Raw genomic sequence first — 19,455 nt, 5'->3', positions numbered from 1 at the left:
CCGGTCAGCATGAGGAGCGTCCTAAATACCTGCCCGCGTGACGTCACCTGGGTGCACGGAGATGGAACGAGCGTGACGTCACCAGTTAATGACCAGACAGGAGAACCAGTTGGTCACTCAGTGGAGGACACCGTGGAGATTCTACTGCTGGAGTACCGGAGTTATTTCTTTTTAATAACGGATCTAACTATCAATATTTATATACATGTGTATAAATATACATTTATATACATTCTGAGTGGAATATGTGATCCATTATTGAAATGAATCACGTGATTAGTTTCTCATAAACATAACAAACTCCTTTAATCTTTAAACTAAATACTTATTTCGTTCCGTGAATTATCTGAAGTACATACAAAAAGGACAACATATAACTTTGAGATGTAGTGCAGTAGTACAATAGCAGAACGATTCTCAAGTACAAGTACATCAATCGCCACTGTCTAAAATCTATTTTATCTTTTTAGGTCGATTAAAATAATAAAATGTACTAATTAAAATGTACAAAGTTGTGTACAGTACTATGTGAGCAACTACACAGTCACACGTAGTACAAGTACACAGAAGGAGCAGCAGTCAATACATCTGTGATTGGCTCGGACTCGACCCCTTAAGTCCCGCCCTACTGTGCTGTGATTGGCTCGGACTCGACCCCTTAAGTCCCGCCCTACTGTGCTGTGATTGGCTCGGACTCGACCTCCCTCAGTTCCGCCTTACTGTGCTGCGATTGGCTCGTAACTCGGCGTGACGTAGCCCGGATGTAGAATCGCTCGTAACTCGGTTTACGGCTTCACACGTGTGTTCGTTGGAGTTCCAGACAACAGGTTGGGAGGGTTTTGTTCTTCGTGTATTGATAATTTAATTGATCTAATTGATTTCCGATCACTGGTACATTGGTCCGGTGGGCTTGAGTTCGGTGTCTCGTGCCCGGTGATTTCCGGAAGTGAGCAATCTGCATGTTAGCTTCATAAGCTAACGAGCTCACATGTGCTGCTGGAGCAACACACCGTCTCACAGAATAGAGAGTGCACTTACACTTACTCATATTTATGAAATGCTTATGGTTTATAATCTTCGATTTGAGAGCTGATGAAGTTTAGCTCGATACGCTGGTGTCCATCCAGGTAACGGTCATCTCGTGGTGACCGCGCTCCTTCAGGAGCGGTGAACTGTCCATTAAAGCACAAGATCTACTTCTATATTCTGCTTCTACATATAATCCCGTATTGATGAGCTGTCCCGACTGTGTTATTACTTATTGCTGTTTGAAGCTATTATTATGAAGTTGTGATGCCGAACTTCAGAAGATAACGATTAATATCAAAGTGAAAGACTAATCACGCATCAGAGTTTATCCAGAGTTCTTCTGTTCGGCGCGTCCTGTGTGTTTACCGGCTGATGGCTCCTCAGACCGCCATGACGTCACTGGCCCACCAGCTGCGGAGGCTCGCGCTGCCTCAGAGCGACCCCAACCTGCTGACCCGCGGCGAGGTGGCCTCGCTCCTCTTCGACCCCAAAGTTGCCGTTTCCATGGACCGGAGCACCTTCTACGCCCTCGGTGAGTCCTGGTCCTGGTCCGGGTCCGGGTCTGGGTCTGGACTGACCCCCCAGACACCAGCAGGCTGCTCACCATGATAACTCCCCCCCCCCCACAGGCTGCACGGGGCTGGAGGAGCTGATGGGCATCGAGCCCGCCTTCCTGGAGTTCCAGGACACCCTGTTCAGCCGGGCCTCGCTGACTCTGGAGCGCAGCGTCCAGTCCAGGGAGGTCAACGAGAAGCTGGACGCCGGCGTCTCGCTGTTCCTCGCCCGCCTCTCGCCGTACTTCCTCCTGAAGCCGGCGCACAAGTGCCTCGAGTGGCTGGTCCACCGGTACGAGCCCTCTGGTTCTGTATGATACTAAAACCTGGTTTGGTCTCTGACCTTCTCCATGTGAGGTCATGTGACCTCTGACCGTGTCCCATGTGACCTCTGACCTTCTCCATGTGACCTCTGACTGTGTCTCATGTGACCTGACTGTCCCATGTGGCATTTGACCTCTGACCGTGTCCCATGTGGCCTTTGACCTCTGACCTCCATGTGACCTCTGACCGTGTCCCATGTGGCCTTTGACCTCTGACCTCCATTTGACCTCTGACTGTGGCCTTTGACCTCTGACCTTCTCCATGTGACCTCTGACCGTGGCCTTTGACCTCTGATCTTCTCCATGTGACCTCTGACCGTGTCCCATGTGACCTTTGACCTCTGGCCTTGTCCATGTGACCTCTGACCGTGTCTGATGTGACCTGACTGTCCCATGTGGCATTTGACCTCTGACCGTGTCCCATGTGGCCTTTGACCTCTGACCGTGTCCCATGTGACCTCTGACCTTCTCCATGTGACCTCTGACCGTGTCTCATGTGACCTGACTATGTCCCATGTGGCATTTGACCTCTGACTGTGGCCTTTGACCTCTGACCTTCGCCATGTGACCTCTGACCATGTCTCATGTGACCTGACTGTCCCATGTGGCCTTTGACCTCTGACCTTCTCCATGTGACCTCTGACCGTGTCCCTTTGACCTTCTCCATGTGACCTCTGACCGTGTCCCATGTGACCTCTGACCTCCATGTGACCTCTGACCGTGTCCCATGTGACCTTTGACCTCTGGCCTTGTCCATGTGACCTCTGACCGTGTCTCATGTGACCTGACTGTCCCATGTGGCCTTTGACCTCTGACCTCCATGTGACCTCTGACCGTGTCCCATGTGACCTTTGACCTCTGACCTTCTCCATGTGACCTCTGACCGTGTCTCATGTGACCTGACTGTGTCCCATGTGGCATTTGACCTCTGACTGTGGCCTTTGACCTCTGACCTTCTCCATGTGATCTCTGACCGTGTCTCATGTGACCTGACTGTCTCTTGTGGCCTTTGACCTCTGACCTTCTCCATGTGACCTCTGACCGTGTCCCTTTGACCTTCTCCATGTGACCTCTGACCGTGTCCCATGTGACCTTTGACCTCCATGTGACCTCTGACCGTGTCCCATGTGACCTCTGACCGTGTCCCTTTGACCTTCTCCATGTGACCTCTGACTGTGTCCCATGTGACCTTTGACCTCTGACCTCCATGTGACCTCTGACTGTGTCCCATGTGGCCTTTGACCTCTGACCTTCTCCATGTGACCTCTGACTGTCCCATGTGACCTCTGACCTTCTCCATGTGACCTCTGACCGTGTCCCATGTGGCCTTTGACCTCTGACCTTCTCCATGTGACCTCTGACCGTGTCTCATGTGACCTGACTGTGTCCCATGTGGCATTTGACCTCTGACCGTGTCCCATGTGACCTTTGACCTCTGGCCTTCTCCATGTGACCTCTGACCGTGTCTCATGTGACCTGACTGTGTCTGATGTGGCATTTGACCTCTGACCGTGTCCCATGTGGCCTTTGACCTCTGACCTTCTCCATGTGACCTCTGACCGTGTCCCATGTGACCTTTGACCTCTGGCCTTGTCCATGTGACCTCTGACCGTGTCTCATGTGATCTGACTGTGGCCCATGTGGCATTTGACCTCTGACCGTGGCCTTTGACCTCTGACCTTCTCCATCTGACCTCTGACCGTGTCTCATGTGACCTGACTGTGTCCCATGTGGCATTTGACCTCTGACTGTGGCCTTTGACCTCTGACCTTCTCCATGTGACCTCTGACCATGTCTCATGTGACCTGACTGTGTCCCATGTGGCATTTGACCTCTGACCGTGTCCCATGTGACCTTTGACCTCTGGCCTTCTCCATGTGACCTCTGACCGTGTCTCATGTGACCTGACTGTGTCTGATGTGGCATTTGACCTCTGACCTTCTCCATGTGACCTCTGACCGTGTCCCATGTGACCATTGACCTCTGGCCTTGTCCATGTGACCTCTGACCGTGTCTCATGTGACCTGACTGTGGCCCATGTGGCATTTGACCTCTGGCCTTGTCCATGTGACCTCTGCAGGTTCCACGTGCAGCTCTACAACGCCGACGCTCTGCTGCGCTGCTCGCTGCCGTTCCACGACACCAACGTGTTCGTCAGAGTTCTGCAGCTGCTGAAGATCAGCGCCGGCCGCTGGAGCTGGCTGCTCGGCCTGCAGGTTGGGTCCGGCCCTCGTGCTCCGTGTCCGCGTGTCTGTCTGGATGTATATTTACGCCGCTGCGTCCCCAGAAAGCCGGCGTGCCGCTCTCCAGAGGCGCTCTGGTCGCTCACTGCTACTCGGACCTGAGCTTCATGGACTTCATCTGCTCGCTGGTCACCGGCTCGGTGCAGGTGAGTCAGTGAGTTTGTGTACTTCTACCTGCTGCAGGTAAAAGTACCCAAACTGAACCTCCTCCTCCCCCTCCAGGCGTACTCTGGTCGCTCTGGAAGCTGCTCCCAGCTCAGAGTGATCTTCTCCTTCTACGCCTCCACCATCGTCTCCGCTCTGGCCGCCGTGGACAAAGTGTCCGACGCTATGATCGCCAAACTGCTGCCCTTTGTTCACAAGGTAATGTAGCATAGCATAATGTAGCATAGCATGATGTAGCGTAGTATAATGCAGTGTAGCATAATGCTACATAATCTAATGTAGCGTAGCATAATGTAGTGTAGCATAATGTAGCGTAGTATAATGCTACATAATCTAATGTAGCATAGCATAATGTAGCATAGTATAATGTAGCGTAGTATAATGCTACATAATCTAATGTAGCGTAGCATAATGTAGCATAGCATAATGTAGCGTAGTATAATGCTACTTAATCTAATGTAGCGTAGCATAATGTAGTGTAGCATAATTTAGGGTAGTATAATGCAGTGTAGCATAATGCTACATAATCTAATGTAGTGTAGCATAGCATAATGTAGTGAAGCATAATGCAGTGTAGCATAATGCAATGTAGCATAGCATAATGCAGCATACGTTACATCATAAGATAGCATAGCGTACGATAAAGCAGCGTAAACTAGCGTAGCGTAAACTAGCGTAGCAATGTTCTAGTTCTTCACCCCAGAGAGTTTTGATGGGGTTCTAGTCTCATGGTCTTGGTCCCCTCAGGGTCTCAAGTGGTCTCTTGTGGTCTTGGTCCCCTCAGGGTCTCTTGTGGTCTCGGTCCCCTCAGGGTCTCAAGTGGTCTCTTGTGGTCTTGGTCCCCTCAGGGTCTCAAGTGGTCTCTTGTGGTCTCGGTCCCCTCAGGGTCTCAAGTGGTCTCTTGTGGTCTTGGTCCCCTCAGGGTCTCAAGTGGTCTCTTGTGGTCTCTTGTGGTCTCGGTCCCCTCAGGGTCTCAAGTGGTCTCTTGTGGTCTCGGTCCCCTCAGGGTCTCAAGTCGTCTCTGACGGACTACCGCGCCGCCACCCTGATGGTGGTGTGCCAGCTGGCGGTGGCGGTGCCGTTGGAGGCGGGGCTAGTCGACGTCCTCGCCGCCCACGTGGCCCGGTCTCTGCTCGGGGACCCGGTGCTGGCCCAGGAGGGTCTGGGCTGTCTCGTGGTGCTGCTGCAGAACCAGAAGGAGGGCTCCGCCGGGCCCAGGTAAGACCGGGGATCCACCTGGCACCTGGTGAGTGGGCGTGGCCTCTTCCCTCTCTCCTCTCTCGCCCTCAGGGCGGCCGTGTCTCTGGGCGCCATGCCGGCGCTCGCCTCCGGGCTGCGGGCCGTGGCGGCGGCCCACGACGTCGCCCCGCTGCTGCGCTACCTGCTGCCGCACCTGGTCCGCGCCGCGCTCAGCGGCTCAGGTGAGGACCGGCGTGACGGAGGCGTGACGGAGGCGTGACGGAGGCTCACCTGTCCTCTTCTGTCCCAGGTGAGGAGGACCAGCTCGCCGTGTTGGAGTCGGTGCTGGAGGCCGTCCCTCTGACCGGAGGCCTGGACCGGACCGCGGCTCGGTAAACACTCTTCCTCCTCCTCTTCCTCCTCCTCTTCCTCCTCGGTGAGGGGGAGGAGCCAGTGTGCTCCTGGTCTCAGTGTGTGTGTGTTGCAGGTGTGTGTTCTCTGCGTACCTGAGTCAGGCCGACCTGTCCCCTGACGCCGCGGCGGCCTTCGACCGGCGCCTCCTCCCTCTGGTCCGGCTGTTGGAGTCCCGGTACGGCGCCGCTCTGGACGGCGTGCTCGCCGCTCACGTGACCGGCGGCGGCGGCGAGCAGAGGAGTCTCTACCACCGCTTCCTGTGTCTGTCCCTGAGCCGTGGGAAACACCAGGTACACAGAGTACACAGAGTACTGTGAGCAGGTACACAGAGTACACAGAGTACTGTGAGCAGGTACACAGAGTACCTAGTCCTCTAGTCCTCTAGTCCTCATGGTCCTCAGAGTCCTCATAGTCCTCTAGTCCTCTGGTCCTCATGGTCCTCAGAGTCCTCATAGTCCTCATGGTCCTCTGGTCCTCTGGTCCTCTGGTCCTCTGGTCCTCATGGTCCTCAGAGTCCTCATAGTCCTCATAGTCCTCTAGTCCTCAGAGTCCTCATAGTCCTCAGAGTCCTCATAGTCCTCATGGTCCTCAGAGTCCTCATGGTCCTCAGAGTCCTCATGGTCCTCATGGTCCTCAGAGTCCTCATAGTCCTCATAGTCCTCATAGTCCTCTAGTCCTCAGAGTCCTCTAGTCCTCATGGTCCTCAGAGTCCTCTAGTCCTCATGGTCCTCAGAGTCCTCAGAGTCCTCTAGTCCTCAGAGTCCTCATGGTCCTCAGAGTCCTCTAGTCCTCTAGTCCTCTAGTCCTCTAGTCCTCAGAGTCCTCTAGTCCTCTAGTCCTCAGGTCCTCAGAGTCCTCTAGTCCTCAGAGTCCTCAGAGTCCTCTAGTCCTCATGGTCCTCAGAGTCCTCATGGTCCTCAGAGTCCTCTAGTCCTCTAGTCCTCATGGTCCTCAGAGTCCTCTAGTCCTCTCGTCCTCATGGTCCTCAGAGTCCTCAGAGTCCTCAGAGTCCTCAGAGTCCTCAGAGTCCTCAGAGTCCTCAGAGTCCTCAGAGTCCTCTAGTCCTCAGAGTCCTCTCTAGTCCTCTACTCAGTCCTCAGAGTCCTCAGAGTCCTCTAGTCCTCATGGTCCTCAGAGTCCTCTAGTCCTCTAGTCCTCATGGTCCTCATGGTCCTGTATTTCCATGCTCGTGTGTCTCTGCTGCTGCATCACTCTATCTCTCGCTGCTCAGTCAGAGAGAGGCAGGGGCACCTGGTGGGCGTCATCACAGCCACTCAGCACACACCAAAACACAGGCACACACACACACACTGCTACACACTGCAGGTACACACACTGCTACACACTGCAGGTACACACACTGCTACACACTGCAGGTACACACACTGCTACACACTGCAGGTACACATGGTCACACCTCAGGTGTCCTCTAGTCCTCAGGTGAGTCCTCAGAGTCCTCAAAGTCCTTTCTAGTCCTCAAGTCTCTAGTCCGCGTCAGAGTCCTCTGCCCTCAAAGTCCTGGAGGTCAGTGTGTGTGTGTGTGGTGTGGACAGGTGTGTGTGTGTGGTGGGGACAGGTGTGTGTGTGTCCTCAGGTGTGTGTGTCCTCAGGTGCGGACAGGTGTGTGTGTCCTCAGGTGTGTGTGTCCTCAGGTGTGTGTGTGTCCTCAGGTGTGTGTGTGGTGGGGACAGGTGTGTGTGTGGTGGGACAGGTGTGTGTGTGGTGGACAGGTGTGTGTGGTGTGGGACAGGTGTGTGTGTGGGGACAGGTGTGTGTGTGTGGTGGACAGGTGTGTGTGGTGGGACAGGTGTGTGGTGGGGACAGGTGTGTGTGTGGTGGGGACAGGTGTGTGTGTGGTGGGGACAGGTGTGTGTGTGTGTGGTCGGGACAGGTGTGTGTGGTGTGGACAGGTGTGTGTGTGGTGGGGACAGGTGTGTGTGGTGGGGACAGGTGTGTGTGTGGTGGGGACAGGTGTGTGGTGGGGACAGGTGTGTGTGTGGTGGGGACAGGTGTGTGTGTGTGGGACAGGTGTGTGTGGTGTGACAGGTGTGTGGGACAGGTGTGTGTGTGGTGGGGACAGCTGTGTGTGTGGTGTGGACAGGTGTGTGTGTGTGGTCGGGACAGGTGTGTGTGTGTGGTCGGGACAGGTGTGTGTGTGGTGTCGACAGGTGTGTGTGTGTGGTGGGGACAGGTGTGTGTGTGGTGGGGACAGGTGTGTGTGGGGACAGGTGTGGTGGGACAGGTGTGTGTGTGGTGTCGACAGGTGTGTGTGTGTGGTGGGGACAGGTGTGTGTGTGGTGGGGAAAGGTGTGTGTGTGTGGTGACAGGTGTGTGTGGTGGGGACAGGTGTGTGTGGTGGGGACAGGTGTGTGTGTGTGGTGGGGACAGGTGTGTGTGTGTGGTGTGGACAGGTGTGTGTGTGGTGGGGACAGGTGTGTGTGTGGTGGGGACAGGTGTGTGTGGTGGGGACAGGTGTGTGTGTGGTGGGGACAGGTGTGTGTGTGTGGTGGGGACAGGTGTGTGTGTGTGGTGGGGACAGGTGTGTGTGTGTGTGGTGGGGACAGGTGTGTGTGTGGTGGGGACAGGTGTGTGTGTGGTGGGACAGGTGTGTGTGTGTGGTGTGGACAGGTGTGTGTGGTGTGGACAGCTGTGTGTGTGGTGTGGACAGGTGTGTGTGGTGTGGACAGGTGTGTGTGTGTGTGGGACAGGTGTGTGTGGTGTGGACAGGTGTGTGTGGTGTGGACAGGTGTGTGTGGTGTGGACAGGTGTGTGTGTGGTGTGGACAGGTGTGTGTGTGTGGTGGGGACAGGTGTGTGTGGTGGGGACAGGTGTGTGTGTGTGGTGGGGACAGGTGTGTGTGTGGTGGGGACAGGTGTGTGTGGTGTGGACAGGTGTGTGTGTGGTGGGGACAGGTGTGTGTGGGGACAGGTGTGTGTGTGGTGGGACAGGTGTGTGGTGGGGACAGGTGTGTGTGGTGGGTGGGACAGGTGTGTGTGGTGGGGACAGGTGTGTGTGTGGTGTGGACAGGTGTGTGTGGTGTGGACAGGTGTGTGTGGTGGGGACAGATGTGTGTGTGTGGTGGGGACAGGTGTGTGTGTGTGGTGGGGACAGGTGTGTGTGTGGTGGGGACAGGTGTGTGTGTGGGGACAGGTGTGTGTGGTGGGGACAGGTGTGTGTGTGGTGGGGACAGGTGTGTGTGTGGTGTGGACAGGTGTGTGTGTGGTGTTGAGTGAAGGCTGCAGCGCCCCCTTCAGGCCGAACCCCTCAGGTTCCTTACAGCTGGTTCTGCTCCAGGTTCTGCTGGACGTGTTGGACCCGGAGGACGTGGTTCTGTCTCTGCTGGCGCTGCTGCACAGCGCCGACCTGTCGGTGGCCGAGAGCTGGTCAGTGAACACACCGTGGCGGTTTATTACACGTGTCTATGTGTCGTCGGCGAGTGACCGATCCTCTCGTCAGGCTGCCCGTGCTGACGGAGGCGGTGCGTTTACTGTCCGACCCCCGGCTGGGACAAGCGGACGCCGAGCTGCTGCAGAAGGCGGGCTGGCGGCTGCTGCCCCTGCTGGTGGTCTCCTCCTCCTCCTCCTCCTCCTCCCAGCTCCTCTTCACCTCCTGCCTCGCTCACTCCTCCATCGTCGCCCGCCACCCGCTCACCATGAACTGGGCTCAAGGTGACATTGAACGCCTCGTGTGAAACACTGAGAATATAAATACGAGATATATCTGACTATTAAACATTCTATATATATATATCCCTGTAAGACCCGGCGTTGTAATATTACAACGTCACTTTTATCTCTCTAAAAAACACATTTGCAAAAACGTTTTTTGGGGAAAGACCATTTTTACATAGTCAATGGGTCCTATTGTATTGCCTTGCAATGCCATTGGATTGTAAATGTGTATATAGGTGTGGCCATAAGGCCATGAACTCACTCTACCTGCAAACTCTCCCGGAAGCACATCTCCTTGTTTCATTCAACTGGTTATATCAACATTGAAGTAAGTAAATTCCATGAAATATTTTTTTTGGTGATTGTTAGAATATGTAGTTCATGTAAATACTAAGTTATTGTGGAATTAATGCATCACATTAGATTTTCAGCTTGTTATGTCATTGTTGTAATTTTACAACGTTGGGTGAAAATGGTAGCTAAAATAGCAGGTGCACCTTGCACACTTCATGGAGACATTCCACTTCTCGGATGTTCAGATACAGGATAAATATAATGTATTTGATGATTCACACTATACAAAAGTGTTATTTGTTATAATTTTAAGTTTAGACCAGATTTGAATAATTCTAAATGGGTTAGGGTAACCCAAACCCTATGTTATTTCCATGTTCGCAGTGAGATATAGTCAACTGGTTTATTATCTGGACTTTGTTGGTTTGCCCAAATATCTCCTTGTTACACAAGCCAGATAATGTGTGTAGAATGCTTTGGAGGATGGTTGTTCAGGGACAAGTGTAAATGTTTTGGAATGTGGGAGTTGCATGTATTTTGCATTGGTCAGGGAGAGGGTAAATGTTTTGGAATGTGGGAGTTGCATTTATAATGCATGTTCAGGGAGAGGTGTAAATGTTTTGGAATGTGGGGGTTGCATTTATAATGCATTGTTCAGGGAGAGGTGTAAATGTTTTGGAATGTGGGGGTTGCATTTATAATGCATTGTTCAGGGAGAGGTGTAAATGTTCTGGAATATGGGGATGTAAGAGTTCTGGGGGGGTTGTATTTTCCTTTTGTAAATGTAAGTAGAGAGCACATTAGGCTAGCCAGACAGTATTGTGTGCCATCAGTGGAGTGTATTGCCTGAATAGGATTAATTTGCATTGGAATTAGTTATACTTGAACATTCTCTAACTATTGTTTCCATTTGAGAATGCCACCAGCAAGGAGAGCTTTCTTCAGTATCCAGGATGTCATTGAGGCTGTCCAAAATGGAGAGATGGAATCAGACACCAGTGATTCGAGTGATGAGGAAGTGGAAAAAGAGAATAAGAGACCCACTGATTGTCCAACTGAGGATGATGACAATAAGGACAATGAGCGAACCAACACAAGCCAACCAACAATATTACGTTTCCCTAAAAACTTACAAAAACACTTTTTTGAAATTAATCCTTCATTATCTGCATCAGAAGACTCTTACAACATCATCTGACTTAAAAAAGAAAAAGTTTTAGATATTATTTATATGCTTGGGTCTTACAGGGATATATATGTTTAGACTCTCAGGTCAGCAGCGTAGCATAAAGACTGTCTCACTCTTCCTCACAGAGCTGGACGAGGTGATGAAGAGGAGCAGTGAGCCTGACTTCCTTGGCCTGGCCAACGAGCGCCTCGTGGCCGTGATGAGCGCCGGCCTCCTGAGCATGGAGCTCTTCTCCCGGCGCGATGCCGTGAGTCACCTCGCCTATTATTACTCTGGATTTTCAAAATAAAAGTCCTCTCTAGAAACGGAACCATCGGGACTAGAAGTAGAGAACTACTCCTCCTCTCTCTCTCTCCCTCCTCCTCTTTCTCTCCTCCTCGTCACATGACTTGGTCTCAGGTGAACGATGACGTCATAGTTTTTCCGATCTCAGTATTTCATGTTTTTAACAATCTGATGAACATTTTATTGGATATTTTCAATGTGACGTCTCATGCGGTGCGTTCGAGGACCGTGGGAGAGGCCAGGTGTGGCTGTGTGTGATGACGTGTCCTCCTCAGCTGGAGCGGCTGGCCCAGGCGGTGGAGGGGCAGCGGGGCTCTGGCCCGCGGGCCCGGGCCTCCTTCCTGGTGCTGACCCAGACTCTGCTGCTGGGTCTGAGGGGGCTGAGCGAGACCCAGCACCTGCTCACCGCCCAGCGGGTCTACGCGCTGCTGGAGGCGCCGCTGCTGGAGGCCACCGGGGGCGCCGCCGCGCAGGTGAGACCGGGACCATATATATATTATATATATATTAGGGCTGTCAATCGATTTAAAAAAAATAACTAATTAATCGCACATTTTGAAATCGCGATTAATCGCGCTTAAAAGTTTTTTCCTTCTTTTTAAAGACAAAACTTCACACAGAGCTGTGTTTTCAAAGAGTCTCCTACCTATACAGTGCCAGCGAGGTATTTAATATCGTGGATGATAAATTGTTTCTTCAGTGAAACATCAGATTAGTAAAAAAAAAGAAGTATATTGAGACACATTGGTCCTGTCATCTTTAACATAAACAGTAGAACCAGTGGCCTTGGTGACTGACTGACATTCACATATGTCACGTTACCCTCTGGAGGCTGGGGGCATTTGATACATTTTACAAAATAAATTAAATTCACCGTTTAAAGTCTTTTGCATATGACACACCCCCACGTGTTCTACATCAAACATTCCAGAACAATCTCAGCTCTCTATATGAGGCTCATTGTCCTCGTGCCGTGTTCTCTGGTCTCTGACTGACAGGCTGCTAAATGAGCCTCACCTGTGAGGTGGGAGGTCCTTTGTGATTTACTGAGTGTTCATTGGTTTTTTCTTTACCGAAATGTTGACAGACAAACGGATTGACCAATCACGGTGAAGGTTTCGTGTGACGAGTTCTTTCCGCGCCACGTTCCCCGACACGTCGCCCCTCCGTTCCTCTGTGTCTCAGAGGGGGAGACGGGAGGAAGGAGGAGCAGGAGGAAACCCGACTGATTCATCCACCAGTTAAACTGATTTATGATCCTTATCTTCGCGGAGAAATAATTGTTTTAAAAACGGAAACAGTGTTAAACCGTACTGCCGCGGTTTGACACTCAGGAGTGAAAAAACTTCAACGAACACCGGAAGTAAACAAAGTTGCGTTAATTGCGTTAAAATATTTTAGTGCGTTAACGCGGCCAAATTAATCTCATAGATTAACGCGTTAACGCTGACAGCCCTAATATTTATATAATATCTTTCTAGAGGCCTGTGTTCTGACCTCGTCGTTGTTTCATAGGAAGATGGCCGCTGTAACTCCGCCCCCCCCTCCTCCTTCTCTGGAGCCCTGGCTCTGTACCTGAGCAGGTGTGGGCAGCAGCCAGGTGAGCGGCTGGACACGGAGTTCAGCTTCGTCCTCATCGCTCTGCTCAGAGACTTCATCGGCTCCCTCAGGTGTCACGACGCCTCCTTCAAAGGTGAGTCAGGTGTTCACGTGTCCACCAGGTGAGCTCACCTGAGGAGTCATGGTTTGTGTCCACCAGGTGAGGAGTCATGGTGTGTGTTCACCAGGTGAGCTCACCTGAGGAGTCATGGTGTGTGTCCACCAGGTGAGGAGTCATGGTGTGTGTTCACCAGGTGAGCTCACCTGAGGAGTCATGGTGTGTGTCCACCAGGTGAGGAGTCATGGTGTGTGTTCACCAGGTGAGCTCACCTGAGGAGTCATGGTGTGTGTTCACCAGGTGAGGAGTCATGGTGTGTGTTCACCAGGTGAGCTCACCTGAGGAGTCATGGTGTGTGTTCACCAGGTGAGCTCACCTGAGGAGTCATGGTGTGTGTTCACCAGGTGAGCTCACCTGAGGAGTCATGGTGTGTGTTCACCAGGTGAGCTCACCTGAGGAGTCATGGTGTGTGTTCACCAGGTGAGCTCACCTGAGGAGTCATGGTGTGTGTCCACCAGGTGAGGAGTCATGGTGTGTGTTCACCAGGTGAGCTCACCTGAGGAGTCATGGTGTGTGTCCACCAGGTGAGGAGTCATGGTGTGTGTTCACCAGGTGAGCTCACCTGAGGAGTCATGGTGTGTGTTCACCAGGTGACGTGTGGTGGAACCCGGAGAAGATGGACACTAACACCTGTTGTTACCTGGGGCTCACCTGCCGCCTCTTCAGTGTCATCATCAGAGGCGCCGGCGAGGGTCCGGCGTCTGGCAGCTTCAGGGACTTGATGAAGCTGCTCATCAAGGTATGAGGTCACTTCCTGTTTGCAATCACACCTGTGATTCCTCTATTTTAAATGGCCCATTGGCTTAGCATACGGTTCATGCTAAGCTAACCAGTTTCGGTGACGCGGACAGGCCGTCACTAAATGCTGTACCGGCCCTTTAAGAAACGTAACCGCCGTCGGCCTCTTCCAGGTTCACCTGTGCGAGCCGCCGATGCTCTTCCGCTTCCTGTGCCTGCTGTGGGGCTACGGCAGTAACCACGGCGACCAGCTGGACGTGAAGGTGGGCGCCGTCCTGCAGACCCAGGCGCTGTACGTGGGCGGAGCTCTGCTGAGCGCCCAGTCGGCCGCCGCGCTGCAGCAGCTGGCCGCCGCCGACTCGCCTGGTGAGGCGCTGGATACCGGATCCGTCGGGTGCTGAGCGACGTGCTAACGTGCTAACGACCCGTCTGTCCCTCAGTGGTCCCGTCGTTGCTCTGCTGTCTCACCTCTCCGGTCCGGGAGGTCCGGAGGGCGGCGCTCGCCGCTCTGCGCGGCCTATCGGGCGCCGCCGCGTCTCCCTTCCGGCCAATCACAGAGAGGCTTCTGAAGAACTCGGAGGAGATCATCGCCGACCCGGCGTACCTGAGCCAGGTGAGTCCCGGCTACGTGTTGGAAGGTTACGTTCACGGTGTCGTCTACGTGATGATAACCACGACGACGACCTGCTCTGCTCCAGGTGCTCGGAGCGCTGCAGGACGAGAGCGCCGCCGCCACCGAGGCCACGCCGCTGCGGGCGTCTCTCCAGCAGCTGCTGCAGAGCGCCGGAGCGCCGGGCTGCCCGTCATACAGCGCCTGCTGCCTGCTGCGAGCGCTGAGCCACACCAACGGACCGGTACACACACACACACACACACACACACACACCTGTACACACACACACACACACACACACACACACACACACACACCTGTACACACACACACACACCTGTACACACACACACCTGTACACACACACACACACACACACACACACCTGTACACACACACACACACACCTGTACACACACACACCTGTACACACACACACCTATACACACACACACACACACACACCTGTACACACACACCTGTACACACACACACCTGTACACACACACACACCTGTACACACACCTGTACACACACACACACCTGTACACACACACACCTGTACACACACACCTGCACCTCCTCAGCCGACCCCTCCTCCTCTCAGGCCGTCCTCTCTGAGCTGCTCCCGGTTCTGGACCGGCTGCTGGACCAGAGCGGGCCCGACGCCCCCAGCCTGCTGCGCTCCGAGGCCCAGCTGGTGCAGCTGGTCCTGGGGAAGTACAACGCGGCGTCGGCCCCCCTGCTGGGCCAGAACCAGAACTGTCTGGACCTGTTCGTCAGAGCCCTTAGGAACTCCGCCCAGCCGCACCCCGACATCCCCAGCTGCCAGATCATCGCCCTGGAACAGGTCCGGACCGCCAGAACCGGGGTCGCATCGGGTAGAACCGGGGTCGCATCGGGTAGAACCGGGGTCGCATCGGGGGAACCGGGGTCGCATCGGGGGAACCGGGGTCGCATCGGGTAGAACCGGGGTCGCATCGGGTAGAACCGGGGTCGATCGGGGAACCGGTCGATCGGGGAACCGGGTCGATCGGGGAACCGGGTCGATCGGGTAGAACCGGGTCGATCGGGGAACCGGGTCGATCGGTAGAACGGGTCGATCGGGGAACCGTAGAACCGGGTCGATCGGGGAACCGGGTCGATCGGGGAACCGTAGAACCGGGTCGATCGGGTAGAACCGGGTCGATCGGGGAACTGGGTAGAACCGCGTCATCGGGTAGAACCGGGGTCGCATCGGGGGAACCGGGGTCGCATCGGGGGAACCGGGGTAGAACCGGGTCGATCGGGGAACGGGTAGAACTGGGTCGATCGGTAGAACCGGGTCGATCGGGGAACCGGTCGATCGGGGAACCGGGTAGAACTGGGTCGATCGGTAGAACCGGGTCGATCGGGGAACTGGTCGCATCGGGGAACCGTAGAACTGGGTCGATCGGGTAGAACTGGGTCGTCGATAGAACCGGGTCGATCGGGGGAACCGGGGTAGAACCGGGGTCGCATCGGGGGAACCGGGGTAGAACCGGGGTCGCATCGGGGGAACCGGGGTAGAACCGGGAGAACCCACTCACCCTGCCCTCCTCAGGTGAGCCGGTCCTTCTTCTCGGCTCTCGGCCTCCAGGCCGTGCAGCAGAAGCTGCTGTCGGCCATGTTGGACGTTCTGGTGGAGAGTCGGAGTCCAATGGAGACGCACGCCGTGAGGAGCGCCTTCAGGGGGGTGAGGCCACGACGCTCTCTCTCTCTCTGTCTCTCTCTCTCTCTCTGTCTCTCTCTCTCTCTCTGTCTCTCTGTCTCTCTCTCTCTCTCTCTCTCTCTCTCTCTCTCTCTCTCTCTCTCTCTCTCTCTCTCTCTCTCTCTCTCTCTCTCTCTCTCTCTCTCTCTCTCTCTCTCTCTCTCTCTCTCTCTCTCTCTCTCTCTCTCTCTCTCTCTCTCTCTCTCTCTCTCTCTCTCTCTCTCTCTCTCTCTCTCTCTCAGCGTGAGAGGACGTGTGGTTGTGGAGCAGAGGAGAGTTGCTTGGTTTAAAGGTGGTTTTCCACGCTAAAGAGTGACTGGGTTAACAGGTATGTTTGCTGTGAGTGTGTGTGGGTTCACCCGACTGTCTGTGTGAGTGTGTGGGTTCACGGAGAGATTGTTTTGTGTGTCTGTGTGAGCGTTAGCGGCGAGCTAACGGGAAGCTAGCGGGGAGCTAGCGGGGAGCTAGTCATGGAGGATATGAGTTTCCTCACGAGGGAACACGGCATTAGAGTGGCGCCGAGTTTCCCGTGCTCGGAGGAGGAGGTGGGGCTGGCAGTGGGCGACGTGGTCGTGACGGCTGCGTGAGGTCCGCTGCCCGTATGAACGGAGCGGTGGTGCTGGTTCTAGACAGCGTGACGAAGGTGAACGAGGTGGTGGTGTCGGGTCATCAGAGGCATGTATGTGCCGGTGGCGCCGCTGGCCACACCGTCGGTTCGGGTCACCGTGGCCAACGTGCCTCCTTTTATACAGGAGGAGGTGATCTTAAAGGAGCTGGTGAAGCACGGGAAGGTGGTGTCCCGGTTGAGGAAGATCCCCTCAGGGTGGAAGTCCTCCCGGATGAAACACGTGTGGTCCCACCGGAGGCATCTCTCCATGATCCTGAACAACAGGGAGAAGAGCTCCGCCTCGGTGTTCATCAGGGTGGAGAGCTCCGCCTCGGTGTTCATCAGGGTGGAGAGCTCCGCCTCGGTGTTCATCAGGGTGGAGAGCTCCGCTCCGGTGTTCATCAGGGTGGAGAGCTCCGCCTCCGGGTGTTCATCAGGGTGGAGAGCTCCGCCTCCGGTGTTCATCAGGGTGGCCGAGCACAACTACCCCATCTACATCTCCTCAGGGAACGGAGGTGCTTCATCTGTGGGGGGAGGGGCACATAGCCAGGGACTGCCACCGGTGGAGAGCTGCTGTGCAGAACACCAGCAGGGCGGCTCCTCGGGCGGAGCCAGGGGCGGAGGGCACGGGGGGTGCACAGCAGGGGGGGGAGGGGGAGCAACCAGGGACTGCAGGTACCCAGAGGGGGGAGGAGAGAGAGCAGGAACTGGGGGCTCCCAGCAGGATGAGGAGAGAGAGCAGGCAGAGACAGGGGGTGCCCAGCAGGTTGTGGAGGAGGAAGAGGAGGGGGGCACTGGTCCAGTCCAGCAAGGTGAGGAGGGAGAGGGGGAGATGATTACAGGCCAGCAGGGTGTGGGTGAGGAGGTAGAAGAGGAGGAGGGGAGAGAGGAGGGAGGGGCTGGTGTAGACCAAGAAGTTGAAGAGGAGAGGAGAGACGAGGGAGAAACGGTCACAGGCCAGCAAGGTGAGGAAGAGAGGAGAGAAGAGGGTGGGGCTGGGGCTGAGGTGGCCCAAGAAGGTGAAGAAGAGGACAAAGGAGAGTCAGAAGAAGAAAGGGAGACAGTCGTCAGGGAGGTGAGGCTGTCAGACAGTGAGGTGGACATGGAGGCGGAGGAGGAGAGCCTCAGAGTCCCCCGTTTAAAGAGGAAGTGTGGAGGAGGTGAGGGAGAGAACCCACAGGCAAAGAAGGCGACGGCGGGAAGAAGGAGGTCCAGGCCAAGGGGGGCGGAGCCGGAGACAGAGTCCAGCTCGGAGGAAGGCCCCTACGAAGATCCACACTACAGTGTGGAGGAGATTAAGGAGTTCCTCCGGAAGACCAAGCAGGAGTGGCACGTGAAGGTGGAGGACCACTTCTGCAGGGATAAGTTCTTCCTGTCCGCCACTTTCCTGACGTGCAAGGGCAAGAGAGGAGCTTCACGCCACAGGAGTTCTACAGGCTCAAAAAGATCCTGTGTGAACTCAACAAGGTGCTGCAGGTGGTGGACGATGAGAGGAGGGCGAGAGGAGAGGTTGAGTGAAGAGGAGGAGCCAGAGCCTCAGCACTGGGAGGAGCTTCAGCCTCAAGACGGAGGGCAGGAGGCACTTCCTGTCCTCAGTGGACTTTAGTTTAGTGTCCAACACGAGCATCATGGACGTTCTCTGTTTTTTCAGGATTGGTGCTGCATTTATGTTTTGTGTGTTGAAAATGATTTGGTTTATTGTGGTTCAAAGTTTTCTTTGAATAAAGGTTTTCAAAAAATCAAATCTCTCTCTCTCTCTCTCTCTCACTCTCACTCTCACTCTCTGTCTCTGTCTGTCTGTGTCTCTCTGTCTCTCTCTGTCTGTCTGTCTGTGTCTCTCTCTCTCTCTCTCTCTGTCTCTCTCTCTCTGTCTCTCTCTCTCTCTCTCTCAGCTGACCCGTCTCTCTCTCTTCAGATGGCGGTTGATGGTCAGCTGGTAGCCAATGAGCTCGCTCCGCCTGAGAAACCCAAAGTGAGCGTGACGGTGCAGCAGAGCCGCCGGAGCCGGACGAGCCAGAGGTACTGACTGTACTTTGTGTACTACACAGGTACACGTAGTAGTTTATGTGTACTACACAGGTACATGTAGTAGTTTATGTGTACTACACAGGTACATGTAGTACTTTATGTGTACTACACAGGTACATGTAGTACTTTATAAACCTGCTGTGTCCCTGTTCAGGAAGCCTGTGGAGGCCGTCAATGGCGGTCCAGATGGTGGTCCAGCAGGGGGTCCAGCAGGGGGCGCTGTGCCGTGGCAGAGAGTCACGCTGATCCTGGAGCTGCTGCAGCACAAGAAGAAGCTGAAGAGGGCCGAGACGCTGGTGCCGGTTCTGTTCACGCTGCTCGCCAGGTACTTCATAGTGGGCGTGGCCTCATCAGGGTCACCAGGTACTTCATAGTGGGCGTCGCCTCATCGGGGTCACCAGGTACTTCATAGTGGGCGTGGCCTCATCAGGGTCACCAGGTAACGGCTAACGGTTAACGGCTAACGGTCCCTGTGTCCAGGAGTCTGGATCCGTGTCCGTCGGACCTCAACATGGAGTACACCAAGCAGCTGCTGCTCGGCTGCCTGCTCAACGTGTGCCACCGCCTGCGTCCTGAAGGGGGCGCTGTGGGTCCAGGTGGGTCAGCGGAACCAGCCGAGTGTTTCCTCCTCAGGAGCTCCTCCTCTCTCCTGTGCTCTCCTCTATGGAGGACTCAAA

At 54.7% G+C, this 19,455-nt stretch overlaps 2 protein-coding genes across 2 annotated transcripts in view; both read left to right on the top strand.

The window, feature by feature from the left end:
* The window catches only part of LOC130204015 (kinesin-like protein KIF20A), a 43,354-nt gene extending 42,183 nt beyond the window's left edge, over window positions 1–1,171 (top strand). The window contains exon 31 of the mRNA XM_056430489.1: window positions 1,128–1,171. Coding sequence (XP_056286464.1) covers window positions 1,128–1,171 — 44 coding nt within the window. The remainder of the gene's footprint in view (window positions 1–1,127) is intronic.
* The window catches only part of heatr1 (HEAT repeat containing 1), a 35,689-nt gene continuing 16,964 nt past the window's right edge, over window positions 731–19,455 (top strand). Inside the window, exons 1-25 of the mRNA XM_056430488.1 lie at window positions 731–827; window positions 1,414–1,561; window positions 1,659–1,875; window positions 3,987–4,122; window positions 4,194–4,295; window positions 4,372–4,512; window positions 5,321–5,532; window positions 5,605–5,735; window positions 5,804–5,885; window positions 5,981–6,197; window positions 7,396–7,431; window positions 9,202–9,290; window positions 9,364–9,575; window positions 11,187–11,308; window positions 11,622–11,819; window positions 12,862–13,039; window positions 13,654–13,802; window positions 13,975–14,167; window positions 14,242–14,414; window positions 14,500–14,655; window positions 15,022–15,264; window positions 15,997–16,128; window positions 18,666–18,769; window positions 18,933–19,103; window positions 19,259–19,374. Of these exons, the coding sequence (XP_056286463.1) occupies window positions 1,420–1,561; window positions 1,659–1,875; window positions 3,987–4,122; window positions 4,194–4,295; window positions 4,372–4,512; window positions 5,321–5,532; window positions 5,605–5,735; window positions 5,804–5,885; window positions 5,981–6,197; window positions 7,396–7,431; window positions 9,202–9,290; window positions 9,364–9,575; window positions 11,187–11,308; window positions 11,622–11,819; window positions 12,862–13,039; window positions 13,654–13,802; window positions 13,975–14,167; window positions 14,242–14,414; window positions 14,500–14,655; window positions 15,022–15,264; window positions 15,997–16,128; window positions 18,666–18,769; window positions 18,933–19,103; window positions 19,259–19,374 (3,652 nt within the window). The 5' untranslated portion in view covers window positions 731–827; window positions 1,414–1,419. The remainder of the gene's footprint in view (window positions 828–1,413; window positions 1,562–1,658; window positions 1,876–3,986; window positions 4,123–4,193; window positions 4,296–4,371; window positions 4,513–5,320; window positions 5,533–5,604; window positions 5,736–5,803; window positions 5,886–5,980; window positions 6,198–7,395; window positions 7,432–9,201; window positions 9,291–9,363; window positions 9,576–11,186; window positions 11,309–11,621; window positions 11,820–12,861; window positions 13,040–13,653; window positions 13,803–13,974; window positions 14,168–14,241; window positions 14,415–14,499; window positions 14,656–15,021; window positions 15,265–15,996; window positions 16,129–18,665; window positions 18,770–18,932; window positions 19,104–19,258; window positions 19,375–19,455) is intronic.

This window comes from Pseudoliparis swirei, chromosome 13 (assembly GCF_029220125.1).
Source record: "Pseudoliparis swirei isolate HS2019 ecotype Mariana Trench chromosome 13, NWPU_hadal_v1, whole genome shotgun sequence".
NCBI lineage: Eukaryota > Metazoa > Chordata > Actinopteri > Perciformes > Liparidae > Pseudoliparis > Pseudoliparis swirei.
Note: the sequence above shows the minus strand (reverse complement) of the source record. Positions and strands in the feature narration are given on the sequence as shown.